Here is a 24,637-nt window from a genome sequence, read left to right as displayed (position 1 = left end):
TAGGCCCTACCTTTCACCCCTCACCGTGAAATGAGGCCGGGCTGCTTCTAAAATGCTACTTTGAAGGCTTGGCACTGAGGTTCATTTGGGGAGGGGGGGGGCGTTTGGTGCTTACATTTGGCTGTAATTTGTAGAATTAGATGATGAATCTATCAGCTGTAACTAAAAGGAACCTTTAGCGTTTATAAAGCCTTGAGTATTTTTCTTGCAGTGTATTTTTTTTCTCTGTAAACCTCTTAATTATAATGCAGAAAGTACACTGAATTTCGAATGTATTTAACTGTTGATTCTTTGCAGTTTAACCCGTGAAAAAATCATCTGCTATTGTAGTCTTGCAAAATTGCTATAACCACATACCGTGTTAACATGGGCCCATAGGTGCTAAATTCTTATCACAATGATAGGAAAAAAATACATTAATTTGTTCTTCGTGAGTGGAGTTTTTCAAGTCAGGTGTAAGCTTAGCAATGGTGATTTTGTATGATCTGTATACTGTAGGTACTACCTCTTGCAGATCTTCCTGCGGGATGTTGGGTTTTGTTTCTTGTTACTAGAGGTTCTGGAGCAGAAATAGTGCATAATAGTGAACAAAATACTATTTGCTGCTTTGAATAAGTAATCTGAAGTACTGATGTTCAGAAATGCCTTCTGGTTAATAATTGCTGTCACGTTACCTCCCTTCTACCTTTAAGGTGTTTGGTGGTGAAAGGAGGACTCTCCATTGTGGACACCCATTTTTTTTCCTGAACTTTCTCTACAGAATACAGTGAGGTTTGCTTGTACTGCTTGGAGTGCCAGGATGGTGTTTAGTCACTGTCTTCTCTGTGCACCTTGACTGCATGCTGGTTAGACAGGTGGCTAACAATAGATAAGTTTCATGTGCAGCACCCCCATTTTTTATTTTTGAGATTCCGTTTCAACAGCAGTATCAACATGACACTGGATAGCATCCCCCTTGGAAGTTTCAGTATTCCATGGCTGATGGGCAGAGTAATCAGTCGGGTTTGTGTTTCCTCTTTATTCGGGGACATGTTAATTTTAGGACTAATGATGAGATGGGATGCAAACCCTAAGAGTGTGCAAGCATGCTCGCATGTATGTGTTAGGAATCTTCTGTGACGAAAACCTAACATGGACAGTGGTGATGAAAATTTACGAGGGTGGACCAAGTCCAAATGGGATGATGATACTGTAACAGGTCTAGTAAGAACAGGTAAACTTTGTACTGACTTGAAGCAAAGGAAAAAGAAGTGCTTCAAATGTTACCTGAGAGGTTTCCTCTTATTAGGGTGTGTTGACTTCATAGGAAAAAGGCATACAAGGCATCTGTGTGGATTATCTAGCAGTTTTAAATCTGGAAATGTATGACAGTATGTTTGAACAAACATTATTCATTCAAAGGTTGGACTTCAGACAAGCATAAGAGTTCGAGGTTTTGTGAAACAAGTACAACGTGGACAAAACCAGAAAAAAATGGGCATGGCGTAGGGAATTTAGCAACTCAACTGCAAGGTGATGATTAGAATCTGAGCCTAGAATTAAATCTCTGCCTAATCTGAGTCTATATATTTCACAGACTCAATTGGAGTCTATGTAAGCAGCAACTAACAGTTGTTTGCTTGGCGTTTTCAGAAGTGTTAGAGTAAAGGTTGATAGAGTGAAGAGGGAGAACTGAGAATTCTTCTGTTCATCCCTGCCATTAATGCTCAAAACAAATGAATTGGTACCAAATGCGTGTTATGTCTGTCACTGTAATTGAGCTCAATCTAACAGAAACTGCTCTGTTTAAATATGTACCTCTGTGTGTATATATGCGCATGGAAAATTCTGGTGCTTCATGCTTACATTGACTATCAGTCAGACTTGAGATAAACAATGCACTTGAATGAAATTAATTGCTTGCAAAATAAGATAGCAATTTTGGTTTTGATTACAAATGTCCACTAAGGTGCTGTTTTTTTCTCGTTCAGTGCATTAAACATTAACATAAAGAAATAGAATATTATTCTATTGTTCAAGTGTTTTCTTTTAATATTTTCATTATTCTCCAATAAAAACAAAGGGGTCTTTCTGGAAGGGTGTTCCTTGAGTGATTTATCTGTTGCCTTTCTGCTAATGTTGTTCTTCAGTAGTGTGATTCATACTAGCATTCAGATTTTTGGCCAGTTTTACATATCTAATGTGTCATCATTTTTTATGCTGTGTTGTATAGATAGTCTTATGGAAAATGTGGAAAAGATTCCTAGAACTATAATATTTGACACTTTAAAGCTGCATTCATTATCCTTCTGGAGGGGTGGTAATAGTTTTTAGTATGTTAATAGACATCATATCTATTAATATACATGACTTGCACGTTTAATTCCCTTGAGATGTGGGGACTGTTAACATTGGAAGAATGGAAAGTACTGCATTTTTGTTATTTTAGCTAGCTTGCAAGTGGAATTCATAAAACCTTTTCCTTGTTTTCTGAATTTACTTTCCTCCTCAGTAAAGTTTCAAAGCCATAGGAAGAATGTGCAGAAATTTGTGTGAATAGAGTAGCCCTGTTGCATGGGATTTTTTTTTCCTGATTTGGAGGACGAGAAATTTATCGAACAGAGATTTGTCTGCATGAATTCTTGTATTTTTTACTTGATAGTCAGATGTAAAATATAAAGCAGATAAATCCATTTAGATTTAGGAGGAGGGGATGTTCAATGCTTACTGTAGGAATGGAGAATACTATTGATTGTTACTCCCGTGGAAAAATTGTGGGAACTCTTGTTATATTCTGCCCCTTTAGATGTTATTGAGCTGCAAGGAGATATTGCCTATTATCTATTGCACGGATATAGAGAGGCTTTTAATTTAGGACTGGAGAAGAGAAATGATGAACTGTATAAAGTATTCCAAATCCCGTATTTTCCAGAAGAAAGGAGAAACCTTTTATTCCTTCATGTTTTCTTCATTTTTTTTTTCCCTTTAAAAAATCTGGTGGTTACAGTAGCGATACTGGGAACTAATTTTGAAGTTTCTGTTTGAGGACCTCCTCTCTAAGGAATGTTGCCAGTCCCTACCTTCAGAGCTGCTGAGAGATTTGAGTGCAGTCATGACAGGAATTTGCTCAATTTTCATTCCATTTTCTTGGCTACAGGTTTCCTAATAACAAATGAGAAAGCTATTTGGATTACCCATTAGCAGCAGCAGAAGAAACTTCGCAATTGTCTGAGGACTCTAGAAGACTGTATAGTTTTTCATTCAGCTCACATATAAAGGATTGTCTTCACAAAATGAAGAGCTGTGGACTTTTGTATTGTCTTAAAGGAGGCAGAGATTCTGGAGCAGCACAGAAACACAGGCCCTGTGTGTGATCCTGTGTAGATGCAGAGTTGCTATTTGAAGTGGTGGTCAGCCTTTCCTGCTTTTTCATTGCTTTTATCTTGCTGTGAAATCTGATGAGAAGAACACAAATTAGGAGGGCAGAGTGGAGTATATATTTAGAAAGAATACTTGAAAATTTTCCACCTGCTATCCCTCTTCTATTTATTTTACTCTTAACAGTGAAATTATTAATTGTTTTAATGGTCTCTGAAGCTGTTTCTGACACGTTTATTGATGACCTAGAGGAGATAAGTATTTGCTTGGAACTGAAGGAACATCATTCACTTTCTTCTGTGTCTTTAGCAGAAGCTAAACTTCTCTATGCTGTTGACCAGACTCCCCTGGTCTCCCTCAGCCCCATCAGTATCCAGATATGTCCTGTTCCTTTCTTCTGTTTTTCTTCAGAGTAGTTTTCTACCTGAAAGTGAGAAATTTGTGACTCTAATGGCTCTCTCAAGTCTCCCTGTCTTAAGCCCCATTTGAAATTTTTTTTACAGCATTGTGTCTCTTTCTTCTCAGCCCATTGTTTCAGTGTCCTTTCCAACGTTTTTAAGAACAGGACACCTCATTCACTACAGTGGCATTAACTTCTGGTATTGAGTGGGGAGATCTTAAACCCACTTGTTGAGAACTGTTTCTCAGAAAAATTGAATTGAAATTATCTTCATATTACCCTGTTTTTTGTCAATCTAACATAAGCAATAAATGGCATGAAATGTTAATAAAAAGAGAAACTGTTTCTTAAAGCATGTGGAAAGATAGTAAAAACCTTAGTTTTTGAATGCTCTGTAAACACGTTGTAATATATTCGGTAGCACATAGCCTGTGCCCAAGTCCGCTTCCACATCATCTCCTGTTTAATTATGAGATGGGATTTTAGGAGCCCAGGCTTGTCCTTGGCTTTCTAAATTGGAAGGCATCTGTGTGCAATTTTCTGGGTTTTAGTTAAAAGCACATCTATCATTTGGTAGCTGCTGCTATAATAGTTTTGCACTAAGTGGGACATAGAAGTTTTGGGTGTAAGTAATTGTGTTGTACAGCAGGCCTCATCTGTTACTTTATGGCAGTTGGATTTGGAAGGAAATTCTGCTGTCTTTTAGTGGCAAAAAAACACCAAACCCAAACCAGGAACTTGGCAATCTTCCTAAAATAGATCCTTACACTCTTCTTGATGTAAGTGTAAGGATAAAAATAATAGTAATAACATAAATAATAGCATCAATATATGGCTTGCTAGCAAAGATAAGTCAGCATTTTGCAAATGTCTTGCTTGCACAAATACTTCTATAATGAGCCTATTTGGATATTTTAGTATTTTGCTGCTTGTTTTATGTACAGAGATAAAAACACATAATGGATTATTTACTGAAATGATCTAAACAACTACTTTGGCTTTTATTGCTATTGTTTCTGAAAGACTGTGCATACATTTCAGCGCAGTATCAGCCTTCACCTCTTCTGTAGAGTTTTAACTGTGTCTATAATTGAGATAACTGAGGGATGTCAAGGTGCTTTGTGTTGTAGCAGGTCCTGTAAAGTGAGACTAATAGCCAAACTCAACTTGTCACTTTTAAGGAATGCTTTATAAGAATGTGTGGTGCTTGGGTGGTTTTTTTAGCCATCATCAATTTGTTTCTTCTGTTCCTACTAACACTTTTGAACCCTTTTGTTTGATGAATAGATACCTCACAAGTAAATAGATAGAGACTTTGTGAAATTTGCCCGCTTTACTAATTCAGAAGAATCAATAATTAGAGTCCCTCGAGCAAAGGCTTCAGTGTTACCTCAGCATGGCTCAGCTTGCTGTGAAGTGATGTTTGTACCCACACAGGCTGAGAAGTCAGGGGCCGGAGGAGCTGGGGGACTCCGTGCACAGGTCAGTGTATGCCTTGCATGGATGTGTATGTGTTGCAGAGAGGAGTGGAAGAGTGCAGGATAGCTGAAGATAGGAAGCTGAGAAAACAAGATAAAAATGGAGCTCCTGCAGCTGGGGAGGCTGTAGAAATAGAGGGGACAAATTCTTCTGGGGGAAGAAGCAGAAATGTAACTCTTAACTTAGTTGTTCTGGAAGACGCTTCCATTGGAGGAAAAAACAGAGTTGGAATGCTTCTTTCTCTGGGCCCCACGGTTAGTGCCTGTTTAGTTTAAAGTTGGAGTTTTTGTAGGGCAGAGTTACTTTTTGTAGGTTGAAATTTGTCTGATGCTCTCTATTAGTTCTTGCTTAAAGTTAAATATATATATATATATATATGTTCTTATTCATTACATAGAAATAAACACAGTGGTAATTTTATCTTCCTTAATTTTTAAAAGCATGTCTTAAGCTTTCTCTTACAGTATTCAACAGCAGTGAATGTGTAATATTTTCAGGTGAAGCTGATCCTAAGCTGTGGTGGAGTCATTGGATTGGCCAAGTCAGTTGCTTGTTAATGTCACATTCTCAGGAGTAAATAGTGCTTTTCTGAATGGGTGGGTGCTCTGCAGCCTGTGTTGGTGGATGTCATGGTCCAAAAAGAATTACCTGGTAATCCCTATTGCCCTGTCCCTTCACAAATCCAAAATAAAAGATGTTTTTGATCCTGCTGCTGATGCCAAGAAGTTTCTTGGCCCTCAGGAAAAGTGGCAAAGATAATCAGGTGTTACATAGTGAGTTAAAATCAAATGGTGTGGTTTTATTCATTATATCATTGCCTAATTCAGTGATACAAATGTTTAGGATGGAAGCTTTTTTTTGGAAAACTACTAACACTATAACTAGAGCTTAGTTCCTTAGTACATACACATAGCTGTGAGATGTCTTTGAGTACTTTAAATAGAATGTAGCAAAAGTGTTGCAAACTTATTCAATTTTCTTGTATGGTGGTGTCTCCCTGCACAGAACTGGGGATTGTGCCAAATGGGATTCAGTCTCTGAATTACAGCGTAGTATAAATCAGAATCCGGAATGGCTAATGGTTATTTGGGTACTGTAACTAACAGGAATAATTAAGAGCAAATAACTTGAGAAGTCTTTTTGGTTTTGTTTATGGTGTAATGTCTGCTACGAGTTAAAGAAATAACATTTTGGCAATGCTCTTGTTTGAATAACTTTTTCTAAGTAATCCATGGAAAGAATTATGTTCTAATAATGTATGGGGATAGTTGCTTATTAAAATGATTGTAGTGAAAGCAAGAATGCCGGCGTCTCGTAGCTAATGCACACGAGCAGTCTGCAGCTCGCAGATACCGAATGTGAAAAGAATTCCTTCAAAATAAACTGTCCAAAGAACAGTAAAATGATTGTGGTGTGATGCCGTTGTCTGGAATAAGGTAACGATAAATCGTGTGCGTGGATTTCCTAACGCAGCGAACTGTGACGTTGCTGCTTTTATCTTATCATGCTGCAGCTCCATTTTGAATGTAAAGCTGCATGCCAACTATTTATTGGTTCTCTTTGCAAGGCTTAAAATTATTAACTGGTTTAGGCATAGGGACTAACAGAACGTTTTAAACTGATTAAAGCATTACGTGGTGCAGCTGTGCTGCTCTGAGGGCCCCCTGCCGCAGGTGGGGGAGGTCTGCTGCTCTGTCCCCTCCGGCCTCCCCCAGCATCCAGCCTGGCGGTGTGTCTCACGCGGCCCATCACCCCAGGGATGGAGCGGTTTATTGCCAGAGAGGTTGAATTTGCTGTGTACTGTCCTGCCGGATCAGCGCTCTGCCAAACCCCTGTTGAAGTTGCTCGCTGAAGGGTAAGCCTGAGAGGCAGGACAATGGATTGCTTTGGGGAGGGCGGCCGGCCTCTGCGTGTCAGGAGTAGGACATTCCCCCTTCAGTCTCTGGCGAGCTGTAAAGTCAGCTTAAGGTGCGGTCTGGAACTTAAACTTAAGAATAAATCCTCTTGTGCAACATCAGCTTTACTCTGCCCAGGGAAGTTCAGTTATTTTAAATAACAGGTTGAGATCTGCATGGAACTCGCTGATGGTGGAGGCTGGAGACTGGAGGAAATAAATTAGCAGGCTGTGGTTATTCTTTCCCAGGTTGGTCAGCAGGCCTTTCAGCAGGTTTTGGTAACGGGCAAGCGCTGCGGGAGGCAACAAAACAGTTCTCAGTGCTTGTCCCAGTGACTCCTGTGAAAGAATAATTAGGAGTGAAAGGAGTCGAATTCAGGATATCTCCCTCTGATCGAATCTTGAAGTGATGATTCAGAAGCCCTGTGCAAAGCTTTCCCATTTTTGTTTTCAGACCGCGTAAGCTGGAGCTGAAGCAAAGTCTCCCCGGTATTGTTATTTTTTATTTTTTTTAAATAAAACTTGCCACAGAGATTTTGGGGAATGATAAATAAGGATAACATTTGGCTGGCCTGGTAAAACACCGTGCTGTGTGACATGATTAATATTATTTAATCTTAGAAATTTATGTTTCTAAGAAACAGCTGTGAAAATATTTGTTATTTTCATGAGAATGTTTTTGTCTGCTGCAGTAAAGTTGTTTTCTCTTGTACTAAAATTCATTCTGTTGATGTATTTTTATTAAAGTTGTAGGATATAATGTTGTGTTTGTTTGGCATGTCCGATTTTTATGGCTCATTTAACAAAATATGAATATCCTGCTGATGACAGAATTTAATACGGTATTCTAACAGAAAGATTATTCAAGAGCCCATTAGATGAGAATTTGAACTATGCAGTGGATGGTAGGTTTCGTATTTGCAATTGCCTTTGTAATTTCTGAGGCTCACTTCTTTTGGAAACACTGCAGTCCATTGTAATTTCATTTCTGCCAAGGTTTACTGCTCAAGAGGCACCCTAAGGGTCCTTTAAAATTAAGAATAAATTTTCAAAAAGTGGACTTCCGGACTGCTCTGGTCCACATTATTATGACTGCATTTGCTTAGCACAGTCGGATGGTAAACCTTTAGGTGAGATGACTAGATGCTGCCATAAGGCAAGTTGGTAGTAACTGAATCTTTACCTGATGGATACCAGGAAAAAAAAAAATCTCCATCATGCATGTAGTCAAAAAGCTGTTTGTCATCTAGTGCAGTGCTTGCTAGATGGAGAAGGCGCTGCACTTCTTTGGAAGAGTGACTTGGAATAGAAAGGACTGATAGAAACCCAGAATACACTTCCTTAGATCTTGATAGTTTTTTGATGAAGATAAATGTGGGTTGCATGTTCGGATGAAGATGGCAGAAGCCCATCTCCAGCTGCAGGATAGTCTCTTAAAAGCCCAGTGTTTTGCTTCAGTTGTCTTTTGAGTGATAGCTCTTAAAACAAGTTCAGAATTGGGTGCAGTTAGCAAGCTGACGTGTGTTATTCTGTTATATTAAAATTTACTTAATCGGTAGTACTTCCTTGTTTTCACTGCCATTAAAAGTAATGATTGAGAAAATACTCATTTTTTCAGGGATGTTAAAGTTGTGTAGTTTTTGTTTGTTTTTTATTATTTTATTTCTTCCTTTTTAAAGAGAGTTTTAGCATACTGTGATTTAGTTAACAGTTGTCCCTGTTCCTGAAACTCGTTGTGAGGTCTGGTTAACTTTAATACTTCCATTACAGAAATTTGTGTTGTAAATGTAATATTTTAGTTGCAGTGCTCTGCCATTTTAAACCACCCCCTTTCAGCTGCTAATCTATATTGTCTCAAAGGAAAGAAATAGTGTGAAGAAGCTAGAATGCCTTTCCGTGGTGACGCAGTAGAGAAATTTGCAAACATGTTACGGTGTTTATGTTGCCTTTGTGTGTATGCGCACTTACGCTACAATATTTTCTTCAAATTTACTTGAACTTTGTGTAATGGGATTCAATAAAGATACTTAAATGTAATATCTAAGCTTATATTACACAGCCAGTGGAGCCCGCAGAGCTGCTGGGTGACCAGCTGCTCGATGTCTGCTGAACTGGTCTCTGGTTCCCTTGCCTTACAGCTTCAACCATGGAATGGTAAAATGGGTTGGAAAAGACCCTTAAGATCATTGACTCCATCCATTGACCTAACAACATCTGACTGCAAATGGACTTGAAGTCCTCTTGAAGTCCATAGAGTGGATCTAGTGCGTGCAGGAGGTTGTTGTCCATTCTTGTGTTGCACTTCTCTGATTATGTTTTCATATTTCTTTTTAAAAAGATACTCTACTGGATTTTTAGCTGTGTGTATGCGTGCAGGGTCATTTTGTAACCAGTAGAAGCCCCCAGGTGTGGGGCTGTACTGTGTAACCCTACAAGTCACTGCAGCAGTGATTTGCAGCCGGGCCAGGCCTGCCAGCTCCATGCTGCTGTCAGCTTGTCCTGCTGCCCCTCCCAGGGCCAGGGCTGGTGCAGCTTTGCTTGTGTCAACACTGACACTTCTCTGGCTTTGCAGCAAGTTGGCTGGAGGAGCTAAATTGGCAGAAAACTCATCTTAGAGGAAGAAAATGTGTTGGTGGAGCTAGCCTGCACTCATTTTCAGCCATATTAGCAATCTAGTCCAGCTGACCACTCTCTCGTATGGGTGTGAAGGCTTGCCAGTGTTACAGGGAATAGGGGGGAAAAAAAAAACAACAGGTCTCTGGCCTCTACAGAAAGGTAAATGCAAACTGTTCTCATAGCCTAGAGTTTAAATAACTCTTTCATCCTCCTTTCATCCTTTCCTTACTCAGATTTTTCTGAGATGTGCCCTTTTCATTTGACCAAGTTATTGAGGTTCTTTGTTGTTTTCTTTTCTGTGTGCTTTTTTTTGCTGTCAATTTCAGGAGGATTTTGAACAATTGACAGCATCAAAGAAGTGTCTGGCTTTTTTCTCCTTAAATTACATTTTAGGGTTTCTTCTTCTGTCATATCTTTGCAAGTTATTTTCTTGTCATGGAACCTTTCTGGACTATAATTTTACAGGGGGGACAACGTCTGCCCAAAATACTCTTGCGGTTTTCAGGATAATTCTAGAAATGTAAATAATAGAAATTCTTGATTTTTTTCCCTTTCTTTTTAGTTATATTGATAAAGTGCTTAATTTCAAGCCGAAGTTCCAATTACTGCATCAAACCAGGAAACCTTCTTAAAGTGGTGGTTGCCTTATTTCCAGGTAGTTAGGCTAGATGGTTAATCTTACTGTATCTGTAACTGCCTCTCAGCACTTTCTAAAAATAGATGGCTGTTTGTTTAGTGCTACTACATACTCTGTTGCACAAGCTTAGCTTTTTTATGAAGATAGATCCCACAGTGCATAACGAAGTCTGAAATCAGAAGTGTGCAAATCAGATGCATAATGTACTGTTTCCTGCCACGTTTTGCTTATCTTCTAAAACTCTTCCAGTATTCAAAACTTGAGATCATGTATGATTAATGTCACATAGTGATTTGCCACAGGAATCACATTCTAGAATTCTTACTCAAGTGTCATCCTCTTTGAAATGGCTTGTTAGCTTGATACATTTCCACATTTTTAGAGTACGTTGGCAGTTTAGAAATTGTCCCTGCTCTATCCTAACCTTTTATTCTCCAAGTTTTCTTAAAAAATGGGAAAGATAGATACAGAGAAAATATCTGACTATAAAAATACTGAAGCTTTCTCCTTCCTTTCTAAAGTTTTAGTTTGTTTTCCAGAAGAACATTGGTACCCACAACTGATTACTATTTTGAGTTTTGTCTTATGATCACATAGTTGGGACCTGAGTGGCCACTGGTCGGAATTAGGTAGGTTGGAACCTCCTGCCCAAACCAAGACCTCCCCCCCACCTTTTTTTTTTTTGTTGTTTTGTTTTGTTTTTATTTTTACTCCTGAGTGAGCCCTGCTCTTTCAGCCTCTCCATGTATGATGTCCTCAGTCCCCCATCTGCCTTGACAGCCCTCTGCTGGACTTGCTCCAGTGTTTCAATGTCTTTGTTACACCGGTGAGTGCAAAACTGAATGCAGTACACTAGATAGGCTTTCACAAGTGCGCTATGGAGGGGAAGAGTTGCTTCTCTTCACTGCGGACAGAACTTCATGTCAGCTGTCTGGCCTTCCTTGCTGTGGGGCTGCGCTGTTGACCCATGTTTAACTTGCTGTCTGTTGGAACCCCGAGATCCTCCCGAGACACTGCTCCCTAGCCAGCCAGCCCCCAGCTGTGCGGCTGCCCAGGCTTGTTCCATTCCTAATGCAGGGCTTGCTTCTGTGATCTCAGATGCTTCTGTTGAACTTTGTAAGCTCATTGTCAGCCCATTTCTCCAGCCTACCAGGTCTCTCTGAACAGCAGCCCCGGCTTCCGGAGTATCAGCTGCTTCCCCCAAGTTAGTATTGTCTGTGAACTTGCCAACTGCACTTGATCTCAACATCCTGAGTGTTAGCAAAGACTTTGAGCAGTATTGGCCCTGGTACTGATTGTCTAGGGATGCAGCCAGCTGGATTTGTCATCATTCTTTGATGATGCTGGTTTCCATTTGATCCAGCTAGTTTTCCACTCACCTTATCATTCACTACTTAGTCCATGTCTCTCTCTCCAATCTAGATAAAAGGTCCCTGTGGGAGACCACGTCAAAGTCCTCACAGAAGTCAAACACTGGCTTAAGCGTTTATCAATTTTATCTTCCCTGACAGTGGATCGTACTGTGTTCCCACAGATTCTGCTCCTGGAGCTGGGTACTGGGAGGCTGGAGGGCAGAACTTAGCAGAGAAATGGGAGCAGGGGGAGGAGGATTGGGTTCCTCGGCCTTTTCTGTGACTATTGTCACTAGGCTGCCAGTGTCACTGAGCGATGTGTGCACATTTTCCTTGGCAGTCCTTTGGCTGCTGATGTAACTGAAGAGGCCCTTTAAAAGTACTTCTGTATTGTTTTCTGCTTCGATCCCAATGGCAGCCTCTTCTGCTTCTCTGTTGGGACAGTCAGTAGAAGGGCTCAAGGAAACACTGGCTGCCCGTCATATGGTTACCACTGCTGTCTTACTGGAAAAACCATCAAAGAGGTTGTAAAGAAAACATGTACTTCAAAGCTGTCCTCCTTTGTTAGTTGTTGTTATCAGTTCTCAGAAAATTGTAAAAGTTCAGTGAGTGATCGTGCTTAAGCAGTTCTGTGGTGTTGGTTCTGATCATTCTGCACGATACTCTGCGCTGTAAGGAGCACAGAGCACATGGAAGTCCTGGAGGGAAAAAAGGTCTTTGGTCAGGACACGCAGGTGCTTTTCCATCTTTGAACTACGTACCTCTTACAAATGCTTTTTCTTCGTAATTTTTCTTTTCGGTCTGGTAGTGGATTCTTTGTGTTTATCATTGATTTTCTGTTCCAATAGCATTCCTAAAAAGTTTTTATTACTATTTTCATTAAGTATCTGAGAAAAGAAGTTGCCTTCATATGTAACATAACAATGTTGTGTCCATACTTTGTATCCTTTATATAGCATCAGAGCTTTACCACTCAATTACGTACTTGGTGGAATATCCCACTATCAATTTATAATTGCTGCCCACTACTGGACATGAATTTGCATTGGTTTTACATCTCTGGGTAATTTAGGAAGAAGAAAGGTAAAGTATCTTTTAAGCAATAGATCTCTGAATGTTTAGCTATAAATGCAGGCTAAGGTATGGTTCCATGGAGACTTTTTTGGCATCAGTGCCTAAAACAGCCTGGTCCTGTAAACCCCTTACCTCTACTGTGCCATGGTAGTGTGGTTGAGCAGGTGGGAGCTGATAATGCCTGAAAAATAATTCTACCACACACACAGGCACGGACACATGCGTGTGCATACTTTTTTTTCCCAAATTGGTCCTTTCTTTTGGCCTGCTCTTGGTAAAGAAACACCTGGGCTGCCTATGCAGGGTGCAGGGCAGGAGCAAGGAGCCCCAGCTTTCAGGAAGTGAGGGGATGCGTAAACCAGTTTGTGCAATGCTGCTACGAAATAATGACAGTGCGGTCTCACTGTGGTCAGACAGTTGACCTATTAGAGCTGATCTTATCAAACTTCGAAGATAAAAAGCTAGTTTACACAGAAGCCTATCTGAAAGAGTAAGGGAACAACAGGGAAAGTAAAAACAACTATAAATTATTCTAAATTAGTCACATTTTTATGAATAATCGTATTCTTTTATCAATACATGTGACGACTTCCAATGAACAACAGATTAGCTCAGAAGCATTCTTTATACATTACCTAAATATGATCGTGGATGAAGGGAATGAGTCTGAGTGCATTTAAATTAATTTGCTTTTTTTTGTGTGAATGCTATGGCGTCTGCAAAGTTGTCTGCAGTTGTGATGGTCAAAACATTTATAACATAAAGCTTTTATTATTTTTGTTTTTAGACCGGTGTAACTGGAGAAAAAGTATGTACATTTCAGGTCTTCTGGAAAAACTCCGTAGTCCCAAAGCAAACCTTTGGTGTAGCTTTTACGTGCAGGGTGGTGCATAGAAATGCATGGTATCTCAGCAGACTAAAGACTTGTAAATGCTTCTGGGTGTTGTAATAGAAACATTAAGGTCTCTGGCAACCTAATGATAGGAAAAAATTGCTTTCCTAAAGGAGTTAAGGGTGTTCTTCGTGTAACCAATAAATGTGTGTGGTATCATATCTAGAATAATACTAGAGGTATGTATGCTCTTCTGGTCAACCATAATACAGATTCACATGGAATGACTGGCCTTACACCACAGAGTACAAGACATACAAGCAAATCTTCCAAAATGCCATCTTCTGTTGGACACTAGCGCTTTATTAAGTACTGGATATGCCACTCCTCACGTCACTGTTGATGGACAGATTCTTTTTTTTTTTTTTTTTTTTTTTTTTTTCCAAATGTACAACTTTGCTCTCATTTCATAGAGATCCATTGTGGATATTTTTCCCCTCTAGCTTAGGAATTACTCAACAATATTGTTGAATGATGGAAACTCCTGCTAAAGGAGTTTACAAAACCGTGTCAACACTGAGTAACTTAGAGAGGTTAATCTGCTTTCTGCTGTTCTTCCTGCAGGTGTACTTTGTAACCCAAAATCAGTTAATTGGTTAAGTTTTACCCAAAAAGGCAATATGTAGATTTTTAAAAGGATGGCTTCAGGATGTGGTTAAAAACAAAAGATTTAATAAAAACTGAAGTACACTATTCCAGGAAATTTTGTTTAATTGGCATTTAAAAAATGGCATGTAAATGATAATTATTTTAACAAACAGTGAAATACATTCTATACATCTGTATAAGATGTCCACTTAAATTCCATCTAGTTTCCGGGGGCTCAGGATTCCTAATCTCCCAGCTCAAAAGGGAGCTTGTAGTGAGAGGAATAACAATTTGCTTGGTAGTGAAATCTGTTCCAACATGCTGGCTTTCTTGGGCAAAGGGAGAGTAATTGACTTCTGTTGGCTAAGTCTCTTATGGCCAGGTCTGCTTATTTGAATATTTTCACCTTCTGGGTATGAATCTGTCTTGCTGGCAGATGGTAGTATTCATATGCATACTGCCAGAGCCAGTATACTAGTGAAGACTAAAACAGGTTGCAAGTAAATACAGGTTGCAAATTCGAGTCTTAAAAAATAGTTTGAAACAGCATTTCTGACACATGACGTCTTACAACTCTTTAAAAATATACATATCCTATATAGAATCAGGTCCCAAGTGACCATTTAGATCAAGTAACTTGGGTGAGCAGTCTGGTTGAGATGATGATATACTTACAGATTCATATTTTTGGTAAAGCCAGGAATACTAGAGGATGTTAAAATTGATCCAGAGCTGAGTGAGCAGAGCTAGGGCTCCAAGGGTGTTCTTCCACGAACAAGTGAGCTGGTCTACAGTGATGGACTGGAATAGTGCACAAACAGGTTTCTGGGTTTATGACAGTAGACGGAATCCATGACAATTTGTCTTTTGGGTACAGAGATGGTAAACTTCGTAAGATAACTGAAGATTTGTAGCGAATGCAACAAAAGAGCTGGTAGTATCAATCCCTGTGATAGAAAACTTAGCGCCTTCTGTAGCAAGTGCAGGACCACAAAACCAGCCAATATCAGAAAAAAGTTGTGGGGAAGATGGATTAACATGTGTTTCTTCGTAGGAGAGGGAGTTCTCTTCAGTGATACGGGTTTTCTGAAAATGAAAATAGAGTCAGTCTGTTGGCACCTAAAGAGTGAGGGGAGGCTGATAGAAGTGTAGCAGCACATGGTTTGATGTAATGTACATTCAGTACCAAAAATTATGTCCCCTACTGTGGCTGGTAAAACTCAAATAAGAATGCAGGTATAAAAGACTAAGTGCAATAGTCTGATTTAAATATAAGAATCATAAAAAAAATCCTATAAGAAAAGTGTTTGCCTTATTTGTATAAAGGAACATAGAGAAGTATTTCAGGTAAAATGGGAGAACTAGAAGCTGGCAGAATGAACTTAATTGAAATTAGAAGGAAAATAATTAAACATTATGACAAAAGGGAGCTAAAGGGGACTAATGGAAAACAGATAATGTTGGCTAAACAAGTACTCTGTATTCCAGACAATGTTCAAGTCAGATCAGACTTAAATGGCTCAAAAAACTAAATGGGATACAGATGAATTCAAGGACTCAGCTTTGGTGAGGCTGCACCTTGAATCCTGTGTTCAGTTTTGGGCTCTTCACTACAAGAAGGACATCGAGGCCCTAGAGCATGTCCAGAGAAGCTGGTGAAGAGACTGGGACACAAGTCCTGTGAGGAGTAGCTGGAGGAGCTGGGGTTGTTTGGTCTGGAGAAGAGGAGGCTCAGGGGAGACCTAATTGCTCTCTACAACTACCTGAAAGGAAGGTGTGGGGAGCTGGGGGTCGGCCTCTTCTTGCAGATAACTAGTGCTAGGACTAGAGGGAATGGCCTGAAGTTGCACCAGGGGAGGTTCAGGTTGGGTATGAGGAGACATTTCTGCTCAGAAAGAGCAGTCAGGCATTGGAGTGGGTTACCCAGGGAAGTGGTGTCACTGACCCTGGGGGTGTTCAAGGAAAGGTTGGACGTGGTGCTTAGGGACATGGTTTAGTAGGTGACATTGGTGGCAGGGGGGTGGTTGGACCAGATGATCTTGGAGGTATTTTCCAACCATAATGATTCAATGTCTATGAAGGAAAATATAGCACGGGAACTACTGGTTACTTAACCAGGGTGATGCCAACTGTAACCTGTTAGAAATTTATAAGCTGGGTAGATGGCGGACACTGATAGCAGAAGTCTCGATGAAAAACTGCCTTTTGGCTCTCCTTCAAGAGGAAACCCTTGTGCACAAAAGGAAGTGACAGTATGCTTCATTGATTCTCTCATGTGAAATTGTGACTCCAGGATGTACTTGTTCTGCAGAATGTTGTGAGTGGTGGTGTTGGAAACTTTGCAGTATGTTCATATGTTGAAGTGCATGATATCCTGTAAAGATGTTGAATTTCTAAACTTGGAGGAAAATCATCTGATATAGAAATGCTTAATGCAAGAGAAGACTAAAGAAACCCTTAAACTTCTTGAAAAGGAAGTAAAAGACGCAGCCAGAGGGTAAAATATTTGCAGGCAGCTTGGGAGTTATTTAAAGACACCATATTGAAAGCTTACAGCAAATGCATGCTGCTTATTTAAATAGACTTCAAAAGGCCCCCAAAATGTTGGCATGGTTACACAGCAGGATATGGGTAGGTGTCTGAAATAAAACATTGTTCTTAATTTTTTGTGTGAATGAGGAAAACAGAGATTAATAACAATACAGGTGAATTAAACTTAAAAATACCATGTGGCAGTCAAAAATAAGAATAATAATAATAATTAGTATAAACTAATGGTGAGTCTTTCTTCAGGCTCAGCAGAAGAATTTCTAGAGTACTTGTTGGGTGCGTAGGCATTGAAGTTACAAAAGGAGGCTTTGGAGAAGATGAGGTCAGCCAAAAAACAGAATTGTTTAAACCCACTTCAGCAATGCTTACAGAGGTCTTTGTGCCAGATTTTTTTTTAAGAAGGAATATGGTAGAGTTATGTCTCAAAACGAAACATCAGCAGAAGAAAATGTAGTACGTCAGGCAAACAATGAGCAAGGCAGCATGATGAAATGGCATTTATCCAAGTGTTACAAGAGGAACTTGAGGATAAAGCAGGAGATGACCACAGCATGTTACTTGTTGGTTAGCATCGTCTTTCTGCTACTAGATGAGAAGGTAGCTAGTGTGATACCACCTTTTTGAAAAGGTAGCGGGGGTATTTGAGGAACTTCTCATCCGTGAACATTGGCCCTACGACCCAAATTTATAGAAAGTTAATGAAGACCAAAATTAATTTGGTCATTCCTTCTGTTGTTTCCTGTGCCAAAGGCTTTTAGGGAAGGTATGTTTCCTCTGGATAAAATGGAAGTCTTACATGTGAATAACTGACAACAGAGGGATAGAGGGCAAAAACGGTTCAGATTCTTAATAGAAGGGATAACCAGTTGAATTCCACAAGGATCTATGTAGTGAATGCACAGGTAAAAAGAAAAAGGTGATGGTGAGGTGGCAAAAGTTTGTAGATGGTGCTAGCTTTACTTGGGTTAGTAGAAGTACTCGTGACTTCAAGCAAATTGCTAATGCTCAGGATTTGCATTTTGTGGGTTAAAAGTCATATATGAAATTCAATTTTGATGCATACCAAGCACTGCAGGTGAGTGAGAAATGGGCCAAATAATGATTTGTCTAAATTGTTGTACACCATGATTAGCTCTGAACTGGTTCTTACATATCATGAGCGATGGAAGTATCTAATGCATAACATCAACGCAGATCTCCATAATAGTGAAAATAGCAAATCCAGCCTCACTGGAGAGAGGATAAAGCAGTCTCACTGGTTAAGGTGACTTAACCTTAATGAATACTGCTAACATATTCTGGTTCTCCTTCACTTACAAATACTTTAATGTCATACTATAAGAAAATCTCCACACTGTTGGATATCGCAGTAGATAAATTGGAGATCAGATATAGTGTGACTGTTCTCAGGAAGTTCAGGTTCTTGCTTAATTGATTCTAACCCTCAAATTTCAGTTAGCATCTAAATCATGTCAGAGTCAGATGTTGGATTAAAAAAAGCATATTATGTTGAAACTGTATTTGGGGTAGTTGAAAACTGTTGCTTTTATATGGAAAAATTAAGTACGTTTGGAAATTAGACATTCAAACAATAAACATAAGGAGCCTTTGTGCATGTCGCATATAGTTCATATCAGAAAAGGAACCCTTAAATTTACAGTTACCAGTAAACAGCTAAGATACCAGTAAAACAGCTGAGTACCTCACTTGATGATTTTAATAGTGTGCTAACTTACTGCATTACTAATGAAGATGTTGACAGATAGTTACTTGTATTTATCTAGGAAAATGACTCGCCACTGTGTTGCTGAACTTATTTTCTCAAATGGTAGTTAAATGTTTACATCAACAAAATAAATATTTGGGGAAAATATGTACATCTGGTTTACTCCTCTAGTTTGTGTTGATTAATAACCCAGCATGAAATCAAGACTTATCTTAACTTGTTCTCATTTCAGCTTTGGATAGATCACAATCCAAGAAAGATGGAGGTTTTAAAAATAATTGGAGCTTTGATCATGCAGAAGAAAGTGAAGGAGATGCAGAGAAAGAGTAAGGATGCTTTTATCTAGGCTATTGAAAGTATAAGTGTCTATTTACAAATAAATATTCTTTTGTAATTTATTAATAAGAAACATTATAATATCTTTAAAATGTTAGTGATTAAGAGAATTATTTGGAAGTAGTGATTATTTTAACTAGTTTTACAATATAGAAAGTGTATGATAACGTAAATTTCATTGTCAATGTGGGGTTCACAACATAGAGCTCAGTACACTTCACAACTGTCGCGACTGTCTTTAGAGCTCCTGTAGAAGTCTAAGGAACACAGACAAGAAATGCATTACATGTAAGCTAAGGAAATGGAAAGTAGAGTTTCAGCTTCCTATAGTGGTGCTGTTTTTCAGTACATCACAGTTATGATTAAGGTATTTACAAAATTGTAGGCCAACAGAAAGTTAAAAAATTGTAGGGTTTTTCTCCTTTGTGATTATCTCAAATGGTAGAGTTAAGGCTGTTTGTGTTCCCTAATCATTTATTTATTTTTACTTAATATGTCTGGATTTTTCCTAAAAAATAATAATAATAAAAAAGTATAATGTGTGTAGTTAGAATAAATCCTCTGTCCTTGTAACATTTTATTGTTACTTGTATGCTTTCTCGTTCTTAAAGTATTTAATGAATTGTTAACAGAACAAGTTTCTTGTGTGAAGAATGCGTGTTAGGTTTATTTGTTGTTTTTCGACATTTGAAGTTTAAAACTAAGTGTAAAAAGCCAGAGTTTCATCATAAGGAGGAACTGAATCCCGTGGTTAAGTACAAAAATAATTCTTACGTGGGTCTCTAGCTTGACCTCTAATAGTCTCAAGAGACCACCATGGAGTAGCACTGTTGTAGGTAATACCCTGCAAAGTACTGTGTGCCGAAGGGAGATAAGAAAGTGGATACTTGGGCTGCAGCAGCAGGCTGTACTGTAGTCTTAAAATAAATAAATAAATAAGAAGTGAGTTCAGTGAAGTGTGAGTTAAAACATTAAGAACTTTTGTCAAACCAGAACTGCATCAAAAGTTAAGACCAATTTTTAAATGGCTCTCACACTAGGAACACTTTAGTTTTATAAAATCAAACATGATTTTTTTTCCTTAGCAATTTTACATCCATTTCTAGTGCACAGTAATATGTTTTAAGTGTGATGGTAGTACATACAACAACATTTGCATTTTACCTGTCTTCAGAAATAAGTAACTCACATTTGTAAGTGTACCAGTTCTTTCCTCTAATCATTTACTGCTGTTTTCCATCTGTCTACAGCTGATACTGACTTAAGAGCACAGAATGAGATACATACAGAGAAAGATGGTTTTTTATTTTAAAAAAAGCCTTCTGAAAAACTGTTTATGGAACATATGTTTTATATAATGGTAACTGATTTTAAGATGGTATTTCTGAATGATTTTTCATTCCTTTAAAATATTCTGTGTGATAAAACAGTTTTCCCATATCCAGCATCAAAATTCTATTAATCACATCAGTAGTTCTTTTTTATATCTGTGAATTATGCAAAGCCTTATCTGGAAGTATAAATAAAAGAGTAGCTGAAAATTGATTTTAACTAAAGATCTTGCATTTTTTTGCTTATCCATACTCCGATAAGCAAACTTCAAGCAACTCTACTCCCTCAACCCCCCATGGCTATAAATCTTAAGCTGCTCAAGTGTATACTTTTGGTAACACTTGTTTGTGTTTTGTTGGCATTATAAGCTTCACATTGAACACTTTTAAATTTTGCTTTTCTGATTGATAAAGTTCTGAATACCTTCCACCCTTAACAGCCATTTCAAATACTAGCAACTTCAGTTCATACAACTGTCCCAGTATAAAACTTTGTTCTCTTTCCACCACGATTCTGAGCATACTATGCAATGAGTATGTGTTCTTGGGATTCTTTTAATGCGGCTTTTATTATGCTATGCTGATATTTACTAGCAATGCTTTTAACTTACTGCATATCTATGTGGAAAAAGCTGTAAATCTGAAGCAAGAAGAAGCTGGGTGCATCTCCTGCTTGTTGTTGAGGCACTGGCATTTTAGTGTCTGACCTTATCAGAGTTTTTTGCACTGTTAATGACAGACGCGCAAAAAGCTGGTTTTGGACCGGCCCAAGAACAACATTCCAACACTTAAAGGATTGGCTGTATTCTTAAATTACACGTGTGAGATCTGTGCCAATGCTGTTGGTTAATACTGGATGCCTGCTTTGGCTGTCTTTCATCAGTCAGATGAACGCAAAATAACGTGGCTAATGGCTTTCTACCAAAGCACTTTTTGAAACAGGTAGAATATTTTAAGACTGTGCCATTTAGCTTATTTGGAGTGTGTCATCATGGTAAGGTGTCAAGTAATGGACTCATTATAAAGAAATTTTATAAATTGAAGAAGATTTGGAAAAATAGCACAATCATCCCAGCATAATATATACATTTCAAAATGCTGCTAGAGATGATATTTGGTATGAAACTGTTGTTACAGAAATTCAAGGTGGAAATTGGCAAGTATCTTATTGTGAAGTAAATGCTTGCAGTTAATTTTCAGTCCACCTGAAAGAATAAAGTACCACTTCTGATGACTTACTAGATTTGATCTAGTTAGAGTATCAGTCAAGATGATGGCAGGTGACTTGAGACTTCTCTTGCTTTGCACTTGGAAATTGCACAGAAGGAGAGGAACCTTTATGTAGAGGGGGGGGGGGGGGGGGAAGACCAGGCTGTCAGTCTAACACAGTGAAGTCTGTGTGTCTGTGTAGACCATCAAAGAACAAATGATAGAAGTGATGTGTATCTTAACGTAGTAGGACGCATGGAAGGATTTTGTTTGCACTATGCTATCCTTTCTGAGCTAACGTTTTCTTTAATTTAAAACAAATATATTTTTTTCAAACTTATTTAGGAGAATGAGCTACTACTTCCCTTGTATTCCTGACTGAAAAAGCAATGATAATTCTTTTTATTCCTGTTTATTTTCTTTTTCCAATACTTTTTTCCTTTTAATTCATTTTCTCAAAAAATATATAGATATTTTTGTGTGCCTTTTTTAACCCTGTTAGTAAGGCATCTAATCCCTTGAAGTGATGAAGAACTTCCTGGTCAGAGCTCCCATTAAGTTTAGTGGGTTTAGTTAATGTTACTTTTAATGGTGTGGCATCCTGCATGAGTTAGATAATATTGTTTCTCTTGTGCCTCTGATAATCAGGACTTCTTAAATGTGTTGCCTACCACCAACGTGATTTTAAACTGTGGGATGTATACAGTGTGCTATAAGGGAAAATATGCCAGCCTTTTGTTTACATACATAAGAGTTTTCAGAGAGAGATTCCAGTTCTGTTTGCAACGTGACTTGATCAGTTGTATCTGTGCAAACAAAACTGCGGGCAGTGGCTATTCTAGCAGAAGGTCCTGCTGCTGTCTAGGCTGGAGGAGTGGGGCTCACAAGAAGCTCATCAAGTTCAACAAGAAGTGCAAAAAGGAACAACCGCAGGCACCAGGATGTGCTGCGGGCCACCCAGCTGGAAAGCAGCGTGGCAGAACAGGACCTGGGCATCCTGGTGGACGCCAACTTGAACATGAGCCAGCTATGTGCCCTTGCTGCAAAGAAGTCTGATGGTGTCCTGGGCTTCAATAGGCAGTGTGGTGCCAGCAGGTCAAGGGAGGTGGGCTTTCCCCTATACTCAGCACTCGTGAGACCACATGTAGAGTGCTGTGTCTGGTTCTGGATACCCCTGTACAAAAGAGACATGGACATACTGGAGACAGTCCAGTGAAAGGTCATGAAGATGAGGAAGGGTCTCAAGCATCTCTCTGGTGAAGAGAGGCTGAGAGAGCTGGCACTGGTCAGCCTAGAGAAGAGGCTCAGGGAGGATCTCAACAATGTATATAAATCCCTGAGGAGGGGATGCAGAGAGGATGGAACCAAGCTCCTTTCAGTGGTCCCCAGTGCCAGGACAGTGGACACACATTGAAACACGGGAGGTTCCCTCTGAACATCTGGAAGCACTTCTTCACTGTGAGGGTGGTAACGGAGTACTGGCACAGGCCACCCAAATTGGTTTTGGAGTCCCGTTTTGTAATTCACTCTGTTTACCTAAATTACTTTACTAAACTTAAGAAAAAATAGAATTAAGGCATGAATTTTGTTTATCATAAAATTTTAATAGGAGTATAGATAAGTTAGAAATGATTGTTCTAATGTAAAAATACAGATCTGTGGTTCCCTATTCAAAAAGAGATAAAGTGTGAAGGCATATAGTCTCCTCACAGCAGAACACTGAGCTTTCATTTCAGTAGCATTAAAATGTTACTGTCAGAGTGTGGTATTTTTTTTTCCTATGTCTGTATAAATTGCATCTTTTAAGCAGGCAAGTGTAAGCATGTGATGCATGAGCAAATAGACATTACTCAGTTGCTATGTATTCTGCTTGCTGAAAAAACAGCCTTTCTGGTACTGATGCATGTACTTTGCATTCCTTAAAATCTAAAAATACTGGTTCTTTGAAAACATCCAATTCCAAATATTTTTCTAGTCATGTCATCTTAGTTGCATCATAAGAGTTATTCTTGTTCGGTCTGATTTAGGGATTTTTTTCAGTCTGTTACCTTCTATTCTCCACACCCACACTCATTGCTGTAATGGTTGCAGTATTGTGGCATCCTAAAGCCATTGAACCAGCATGTATTGAAAATGGTCCTGGTTTTTATACAGTCTGGAGCTAAAAAGGAAATAATACACAGGGGCAAAGTGGGTTGGTCAGGTTTACACAGAAGGTAAGTAGCAGGAGCTGCAGTACTGTATCTATTCAGGAGCCTGAGAACTTCTGAAATTGCTAAACCCATTGTCTTCTGATGAAGGGTTGAGAAAGCTCAGTGAACCTCCCTTGAAAGAATAATCTATCCTGAAAGATAGTTAAAACAGCATCACATTATTTTAAAATTGTCATGTTCATGGATATCGATACAAAAGTACATCTCTCCTATGCTTTTGACATACTGTAATGGAAAATTAATGAGGCTAATGATCTACTACACCATTCTTATTACTATTATGTACCTAAAATTGTTGCAGTCTGTAAATGAAAGGAAAATACATTTCACTAGCTGTTTGCTTTCACATCATTCTTCCTTTATCAAAACAAGCTGTGTGCACATTCTATCCTCCTGAAGTTTCAGGGTCTTCAGTTAGCACCCTGTGAGTCAAGATTTTTTTTCTTTTACTTTATTTGATATAAGGACACCTGTATTTCACAGGTTAGAGGAAATACATTTTAACATGAAGGGAATCCTGCTCATGGAAGAAGTTTTCAGGAAATAAGGGGGTAGGAAAGTACTGAGTGGTTACCTTTTATAGAAAGAGTCATTATGTACATTGTAGTCAGAACATTGTACGTGCAGCTAAAAATGTTTCTCCCTTCCCCTCCATCACTGTTTCTCACTGCTGTGACAAGCTACAGCTTTGCCTGGGACCCCGTGGTATGACTGAAGCTACTCTTACATAATTTCTGCCTGAATGATCTTAGCTAAGAACCACCCAAACCATGAAATAGCAAGTTGGCTAAAGGTTGTATTGTTTTGTCACAGCCAAGAGAGAAGTAACCTTACCAGGGATGTTGTTGAACAGGTTGCTTCAACTGGAAGCAAGAATGTTAGCCTATTCTAGCTGCTATCAGAATGAAATGTATACTTGTGTCGTTAATTTAAATCCTTAAGATTTATTGAAAAGAGTACGTTTTCATGGTACTGTGGGTTGT

General features: G+C 38.8%; 1 protein-coding gene across 4 annotated transcripts in view; it reads left to right on the top strand.

Moving 5' to 3' along the window:
* Window positions 1-24,637, top strand: part of SENP6 (SUMO specific peptidase 6) — a 92,209-nt gene that overhangs the window by 12,289 nt on the left and 55,283 nt on the right. For 2 of the 4 annotated variants that reach the window (XM_068678142.1, XM_068678143.1), the window contains exon 2: window positions 18,798-18,891. The exons of the other annotated variants lie outside the window; for them this stretch is intronic. In XM_068678142.1, the coding sequence (XP_068534243.1) occupies window positions 18,798-18,891 (94 nt within the window). The remainder of the gene's footprint in view (window positions 1-18,797; window positions 18,892-24,637) is intronic. 4 annotated transcript variants of the gene reach the window in all.

This window comes from Anas acuta, chromosome 3 (genome assembly GCF_963932015.1).
Source record: "Anas acuta chromosome 3, bAnaAcu1.1, whole genome shotgun sequence".
In the NCBI taxonomy this organism is placed as follows: domain Eukaryota; kingdom Metazoa; phylum Chordata; class Aves; order Anseriformes; family Anatidae; genus Anas; species Anas acuta.
The sequence above is the reverse complement of the archived record's forward strand: the minus strand, read 5'-3'. Positions and strand labels throughout refer to the sequence as shown.